At 42.3% G+C, this 8628-nt stretch overlaps 1 protein-coding gene across 1 annotated transcript in view; it reads left to right on the plus strand.

Moving 5' to 3' along the window:
• Nucleotides 1-7258, plus strand: part of LOC143032001 (nose resistant to fluoxetine protein 6-like) — a 33649-nt gene extending 26391 nt beyond the window's left edge. The window contains exons 12-17 of the mRNA XM_076196444.1: nucleotides 980-1079; nucleotides 1445-1577; nucleotides 3619-3814; nucleotides 4237-4379; nucleotides 5042-5153; nucleotides 6143-7258. Of these exons, the coding sequence (XP_076052559.1) occupies nucleotides 980-1079; nucleotides 1445-1577; nucleotides 3619-3814; nucleotides 4237-4379; nucleotides 5042-5153; nucleotides 6143-6156 (698 nt within the window). The 3' untranslated portion in view covers nucleotides 6157-7258. The remainder of the gene's footprint in view (nucleotides 1-979; nucleotides 1080-1444; nucleotides 1578-3618; nucleotides 3815-4236; nucleotides 4380-5041; nucleotides 5154-6142) is intronic.
• The last annotated feature ends 1370 nt before the right edge of the window (nucleotides 7259-8628 follow it).

Genomic DNA, 8628 nt, shown 5'->3' on the forward strand with positions numbered 1-8628 from the left:
TGATCACATCTCTGTTGCGATTTTATCCCCAAAGATACAAGCACATGTGAATTACCTCTGAATTACCGTAATGATAACAATAACGATGATGATAATAACATTAATAATAATAATAATGTTATTATAAAAATAATGCCCTGGTTTTCAGAATCTCCAATTTCGTCACCATTTCTGGCTGACGTAGTCCCTTTCCCATTCTTATTATTTGCTGTTCTCGAGTCTCCTCGAGATTATCTCAATACTGAAATGAATCGCTAAACATCCACTAACTACTATTAGTTTTCCGTCTATTGTCACATTTGGGAGAGTCCGCGGTCCTCTAAGGGTCCACAGACCAAAAGACGTCATTGGAATTCCGTCCATTGTCCCGTTTGGGAGACTCCCCGGTACCTGAGTGTCCACAGCCTACAAGAAATTGGACGTGAAAGACACCACTCTCACAGGCTGCATTTGAGCACGTGTGGCAGGCGTATTTGTTATTGTTTATTACAAAAACACACAAAATACCACTAAGATACAAAGGAAATCTTCTTAGATAGTTGAGTATATGTACGGTGACAGATGTAGATACTATGGCAGAGAGGTACTGCAGTTTGGAATTAGAGTAGCGGTTCCCACTGTATTAGCTGACGGAGCTTATATTAGCTTTGAAGGCGGCAGAGACGGCTCACAAGTCCTTCAGGTGTCGTGGGTGGTCCCCTTCTGAGGAAAGAGGTGGCGGGGCAGTCACACAGATAGTGCACGAGGTCTGTATTCGAAAGACGGCAGTAGTTGCACCGGATTTCTTCATCGGTGCTACGAGGGTTAAGTTGCCAGAGGCAACAGTCCTCGAGACGTAGCCTGAAGAGCAGTGTTTCTACTCGCCTGGGAGTGGAACGAGGGAGTACTAGGAATTCGTAGGATGTCACCATATATTCATCTGGCGCAGGAGATGCCATGATCATGAGAAAATTCTTTTGTCTTTCTTCCTCTCCCACAGGCCGGCTGCTGCTTTACTTGGCCACGCTGGCGTCGGTCCTGACTCCTGCTATCCTGACGGTAGTCAATGACTACCTTCCCACGAAGCTCCTCGGAAGTCCGTGAGTAGCCACCAACCCACACGTAAAGCACATACACCCAGTATAGTTTGGTCCATGAAGGCAGATATGGAACCTCCATGGTGTAGCTCTTCTGTATATTGAATTACGTATATACACACGCATTTTTCCGCTCACAGAATTATTCATGGAACAATTTAGACGAAGGGATTGTGGAGTTAAATAACATAGTAGGGGAATCTAAAGTCAGATTTGATATGTACAAACGCGGGGACGGGATCCTACGAGCACAGCTCTTGTGCTGCAGCGTAATCAGTCCAATATTCTATCAATCTGTTCTACTCCTCCCCACCTTTCTTTCCCCTCCCTCCCTCCCTCCCCTTGGTTCTGAGTCTAGTCTTCTACAGGATGAACAAGTATTCGGACTACTCCTTGTTCGTGTACAACATGACCTGGTGCCGTGCTGGGCCTTACCTCGTGGGGATGTGGACCGGATACTTTCTCTTCAAGATCAGCAAAAGGAAGTTTGTCATGCGGCCAGTAAGTACAATCGTTCACAAATAGCGTTGTCCATGCAGTCTCTTCCTTCATCTCATCTGTCAGTATGTCCAGTACCAGCACATACAAAAAAGGACTCAGTCGATCCTTAGTATTACCTTCATTTCCATTTTGAGCATTTTATTCATTCATTCCTGCAGCAGACTTCGTCATGCATGTCCATAACTGCCATCATATACTTCACTACCACTCCTGACCTCCTTATACTACACCACAAATCTCTTGGCGCCCTGTCAATAGCCTTTTTTTCAGGTCGACAATCACATCGTAATTCTCGGCCTTCTAACTGCTTTATCAACATTCTCAAGGAAAGTAACGTGTTTGATTCCCACTAAACCTTACCTCTCTTAGCTTGGCTTTTAATACTCTTCCCCATGCCTTCATTGTATGACTCACATATCTTAGACCTTTACAAATGTCACAGGTTTGGAAAAAAATCCTGTTTTTTTTTCCAAAGTGTACGGTATAATTTCTTCTGGTTTACTATGTCGCTGCCATCTCTCCTAAGTTTCTCCATGCTTCCACTTGTATGCTGTCTGGGCCTACTGCCTTACCACTCGCACTTCTTGATTCAATACCTCCGCATTTTCCAATTTCCTCTACCTCACGTTTTCTCTATTCATCAACTTTTCGACATTCTCCTTCCTTCTTACCACCTTCTCCTCACTTGTCAATAGATCTTGGTCTCCACCTTTCATCTTTTTGATAACCAGAACACCCTTCCCAACTGTCTCTCTACCTGGTCACTCAGGGTTTGTCTCCCCTTCTCTACTATCCAGCCTCTCGTGTAGCTTATTATGTATATTCTGTTTTGCCTCACCCACATAGTTTTTTGTATTTTCATTTCACAATCTTCCTTAATCTCTTCTCTTTCTCCCTTCGACAGTGTTGCGTAGTTAGGTCATGTGTGGATGCTCATGGTTGGGTTTAGCGTCACAAACTACCCCACTCGGGGAGGGCTAGGGCAATGACTTGTTGCAGAGGTTCTTTAAGCAGGAAACTTAATGTAGTTTGATGCTCTTTGTCAGGGGGATTCTAATAAGGCATATACTCGGTATTATTGAGAAATGGGCGAGAGAGAAAAGAAACACCAAGGTAACACTAACACGTGTTTTTATTGGATATCAACACAGAGCACTAACTAATCTGAACACAAATATAAATAGTAATAACACCTGTGTGATATCTAACACGGCCTATTCACTATATATATAAGAACGAAATGGATACACAAACCACTCCTCGCACTGCGGGCGCGAGGATGAATTCTCCTCGAGCGTCAATTCCTTCTCCGACGAGTCCCTTGTGTCCTCCTTGGCGGACGGGCGCACGTCTCCTCGTGATCTCCTTCCCGACGAGTCCCCTATGTCCTTCTCCTTGGCGGACGGGCGCACGTCTCTTCCTTCGTCTCCTTCAGGCGAGTGCCCTCCCTCTGCAGAACTGGGAGGGGAGGGGGGGCGTCCGCCCTTAACGGCGAGCGGCCGTGAAGTCTCCTACGGCTCTAACTGCTCGTGATCTCCTGCGTCCTGGTGCCCTCCCTCCGTGGACTGGGAGGGGATGGGGGGGAGGGGGGTCCGCCCTTAACGGCGAGCGGGCGGACCCCCTCGTCCATCTCCATGCCCTTCCCTCTTGTACATCCGGGAGGGTGAGGGAGAGTGGGTGGTGGCGATCTGCGCATGCGCACAGCAGCAGCAATAACCTCGTATATTTGGTAGGCCTGGAAGGTAAGCATGACCTCACGCAGGTCAGGTGCTGAGCGCGCCGACCAGCTCCAAGCTCCAAGCTCCATCTCGGGTTGAAACACGTGGTCAGCGGTGGACGAAACGTCCGCGCTGACATTCTCCAAGCAACGTCACGTGACCCACGTGACACTCTTGATTACTACGAACTATGTCAAACTGCCTCTACTCCCGAACTTTCCCTAAAGTAGCGACTCTCCAATCTGCTCGGCCAACATGAGTTAGATTTTTTCTTCAATATTTTCACTGTTTATCTCGGTGTCTCTTTTTCTTTCCTCCGCCAGTGGCAAGTTGTAGTAGGCTGGACTGCTTCGACGTTCGTGGGTGCGGGTGTTGTGTTCGGAATGTGGAGTTACAATGTCCTGACAAACCCGATGCAGTTCGACGTCATGACACAGTTCTTCTACGGGGGCTTCCACCGCACAGTCTGGGCTTTGGCCCTCGCGTGGATCATCATCGCCTGCCACACAGGATATGGAGGTAGGAGAGTAAATGATTAACCCATTCAACTCCGATGACAAGATGTCTTGTCATTTGGTCAAATAAAACAAAAAATCATAAAACACCAAAATGTTTGATCAAACACCAGAAAAATATGACGTCAATCCTCGCTTCGCTCGCAGCGAAGCGAGGATTGACGTCATATTTTTCTGGTGTTTGATCAAACATTTTGGTGTTTTATGATTTTTTGTTTTATTTGACCAAATGACAAGACATCTTGTCATCGGAGTTGAATGGGTTAATGCATTTGTCATTTATGTATAGAACAATTTATGGCGTGGTGATGCAATGAACAGAGAGCTTGAGACCCGTGCCCTAAAGAACTCTGACCCTGAGGACCTTGTTTGCACGGGCCAATTTTTTTTTTTTTTTTTTTTCACTGACGTCTTTGGATCCTACAGGATCGGTGAACTCGTTCCTGTCTTACCCTGGATGGCAGCCCTTGAGTCGCCTCACGTACTCCATGTTCCTCACTTCGCTGTCCATCCAGACGCTCATGCTCTATAACACCAAGAAGGTTCTCTACTTCTCTACCACGAACAAGGTAAGGATCTTCCAGGTTTTTCACTTTAGTGGCCATCTATGTAGTTCCTCATGCAAGACGATGCATTTTTTACTCGAGCAAAGTTAGGTAAATAATAACAGTAATAAAAGAGTATCAGCGTACTTATGGTGTCAGACTCCAGGGACACAAAAACAATGAACAGTTGGAAACCAAAGACCAAAAGGCGAACCGGCAGACTTATAAAACGATGAGAGGGTCAGATTAAGTAAATAACTCAAAAGGAAGAGAAAAAATCAGGAAAATAAAAGACATACATCAAAACAGAATGGAATGGAAAGCATTAGTCAAGGGGGTTACAGCTGACCTGCCTACAGGCGTCCAGGTGAGAAAAGTAGCAATGCTTGATACAACGCTATATTCTTGTGGTGTATAAACCATGCGCTTTGCTTCAATCAGAGTCGTCGTAGGTATCCTTTGTAAGTTCTCCGACTAATATTTGGGAACACCTATCCTATATCAACCGGAGGCCTTAAAGAACTCAGGAAACAAGTTCCTTAAAATATCAAAGACAACCGTGTTCTGGCATCATACGTTTACGGAATTTCATCGATTCTACTTATCAGAGATAGATAGATAGAGATAGAGAGAGAGAGGGCAGGGGGGGGGTTAAGTCCTCGTCTTAATGGTGACTTCTGTTTTAGATCCTGGAGATGACGGGGTCGCTGATGGTGACTGCCATCGCCTCCATCGGCCTGACCCTCTCCACCGAAAGCCCCGTCCTTGGTCTCGAGAAACTCCTCCTCCATCGACCAGGTGAATGAAATCGTTGAAGGCATTATCACACCTCCTGACTTCATTGCAGCACATGTCATATAAGCAGTTTCTTTTCCAAAGCAAACTGACTTATATGAAGACCCTGCTCCTGGTCTACCTCCTCACGCTCTAACTCTTTTAACTGACCATCTGTCGACCTGCTTAGGGTGTTGCCATTTGAAGGAGTAGTCTCACTTTTCTCAAACAATCCGATGAATCAGAGTACCGTCAGTTCACATTTAGTTAGAATGGTATCATCGTGTTGCAGAGATTGAAACAAATTTCTAAATAACTTGTAATCGTACTTACTGTTATTTTTGCCTATGAGCATAACCTTGCATTTACAGTATTTGTGTTAAATCTCATTAGCCACTTTTCAGACCATTGCTGTAATTGATCTAAATATTCTTGAATATCTAATTGATTTAAGTGATCATTTGCCATTCCGCACATTTTTGTATCATCTATTGGAGACAATAGATTTTAGTCCGTGGTCTATATCATTTATATATACTATGAATAGAAGTGGTCCAAGAACGGAACCCTGAGGAACTCCACTCGTAACATTTTTCCATCTAGAAGTTTTTCCGTTTAAAACAAATCTCTGTTTCCGATCATTCAACCAATTTCTAGTCCAACTTAATAATAGGCTACCACTTACTCCGTATGAAGTTAATTTAGTAAGTAGTCTTTCGTGGGGGACGGTATCAAAAGCTTTTGCAAAGTCTAGATATATCAAATTTATATTGTTTCTTTTGTGTGTGTGCGTGTGTGTGTGCGTGCGCGCGCGTGTGTGTGTGTGTGCACATATATATATATGTATATATATATATATATATATATATATATATATATATATAGACACTAATGGGCAAGGACCTCAAATGACACAATGCAAACGAAAATTGCAATTTTGTTTAATCATGAATTATTGTCTACTTATTCATTTCTACATTTATGTTTATACTAAGTTATTTTTTCTCTTATAGGTCGGGGAGGCTAGACTCTATCGACAGTCTCCGAGACGTTCAGTTCGATCATCCGTTTTTCGACAGCCAGCAAATCCTTTAAGAACTTCATTTAAACTGGCATTGGGCTAACCTGTAAAGAGATCAAATCATATTCCTTTTCACCACGTGTGTATGCGTATGTGTGATATAGTTTACCACACCCCTGGAGCCATTCGAGGAGGTCAATCAATAAATATTTATTGACACCGCTGAAGTGATCTCATTCACACTAACCGTGTCAGGTTAGGCATCCTTGAAAAATCTCGGCTGGTATCAAATATCCTGGGAAACTCAATAAGCTTTTTTTCTTTTAACAATCTAGTTATTCCTTCTTTCGTGTATGCACTACGCACGGTTTCTACAATTCCAAGTGCGTTCACCTTTTAGGCATTATGCATAGAGCGTCCTATGGTTTCTCTACAATTGCGGTGATGTCCTCTTTAATTGCACCCAGCTGTTTTGTCCTCTACAATTGCAGCATTGCTTTATGTTGCTCTCTAATATTGCAGCTAGCTGTGTCGTCCTATGTAACTGGGACTAGTAGTGTTCCTCTAGAATTGCAACTAGCTTTGTTGTCCTCCTCACCTGGGGGGTAGCTGTGTTTGTCTTCTACAACTGCAGCATTGGTTTGTGTTATCCTTTCATACTGAGGCTAGCTATGTTGTCCTCTATAATTGCAGCAGCTAGCTGTGTTGGCCCCAGGTTATGCTATGGTCCTCCCATGCAATGGCGTGGTCCCTGCCTCCCCGTCTTGTCCATAACACTTCAGGTATTCCTCCTTTTTCTATGTCAAGTCGTGGAGCTGATGTGTCCACAAAACACTTGATTCTTGTTCTTTGTGTTTGCTCTTTTCCATGGTACCGTAGTATTTTGTATTGACGGTTGTGGGTTTTGGTGTTGCATACACACACCCCTGCACTCGATCTCTCCTTTTGTCTGCTTTTATTTCTGCTTTTGTCTTTTGTATTACGTCTCCTCGGAACAGTTTCTTGCACACTAAGGTGGTCTCAGCAGGGCTCCCCCCTCGGTATCATCTCATCTCCTTTTTTCCATTCTCTCCTGTGCAACCATGGAGGTAATGGTGCTTCCCCTCTCTCTCCAATATATGTGTATATATATATATATATATATATATATATATATATATATATATATATATATATATATATATATATATATGTTGAGACATTCTGACAGGTTGATGTAAGCGGAATAGGAAACACAGGAGTCTTGGTCTTGAGTTTATTCCTGACTAGTTTCGCAGGTATGCTTTTTCAAAGGAATATGTGTACAAACGGGCTGTGGGCATTATATACATGGGGTGGACCTCACCACCTCCCCGAGTTACCATAGTTGGTGACGAATGTGGACATCACATTGTGGCTAGCGTAACAATGAAGATTTTTTTTTTTTTTTTTTTTTTTACAATAATAACAAAGAAATTATTAATAGAAAATGTAACAATAGTAATGAAGAAAAATATTTAAATAATAATAGTAACAATAATAATAACAAAAATGATAATAACAATACTTTCATTTTATTGTTATTATTTTCATTATTATTATTATTACTTCTACTGTATTGTTATTATAATTTTTGTTATTATTATTGTTACTATTATTATTTAAATATTTTTCTTCATTGTTATCATTACTATTGTTACATTTTCTATTAATAATTTCTTTGTTATTATCGTAAAAAAAAAAATTATTCATTGTTACGCTAGCCACAATGTGATGTTCACATTCGTCACCAACTATGGTAACTCGGGGAGGTGGTGAGGTCCACCCCATGTATATAATGCCCACAGCCCGTTTGTACACATATTCCTTTGAAAAAGCATACCTGCGAAACTAGTCAGGAATAAACTCAAGACTAAGACTCCTGTGTTTCCTATTCCGCTTACATCATATATATATATATATATATATATATATATATATATATATATATATATATATACATATATATATATATATATATATATATATATATATATATATATATATATATATATATATATCACAGTGAGGACCTACAGTCGGAGTAGTCTAAAAATTGGGAGGACGTTTGACTTTTATATTTCGGCTACCAGCTGTAGCCCTCTTCAGATGCATTTCCTGATGGTAGGGTTGGGTCCTGATATCTCGTGGCCCCCTGCCTCGTTGAACCACGTTAGCTATGCCTGACCCTCCTACTTAGTCCTCTTACCACATCTACTGGTTCTCACTCTACCTTGTGCTCCTGAGGTGCTCGTTCTGTTGGGAGACAGATTTAGATACGTTTATGCCTTGCTACACGGTACTTAGGGTTAACCCATTAAACTCCGATGACAAGATGTCTTGTCATTTGGTCAAATAAAACAAAAAATCATAAAACACCAAAATGTTTGATCAAACACCAGAAAAATATGACGTCAGTCCTCCTCGCTTCGCTCGCGAGCGAAGCAAGGAGGACGGACG

This window comes from Oratosquilla oratoria, chromosome 12 (assembly GCF_046742065.1).
Source record: "Oratosquilla oratoria isolate Oo_2021 chromosome 12, ASM4674206v1, whole genome shotgun sequence".
In the NCBI taxonomy this organism is placed as follows: domain Eukaryota; kingdom Metazoa; phylum Arthropoda; class Malacostraca; order Stomatopoda; family Squillidae; genus Oratosquilla; species Oratosquilla oratoria.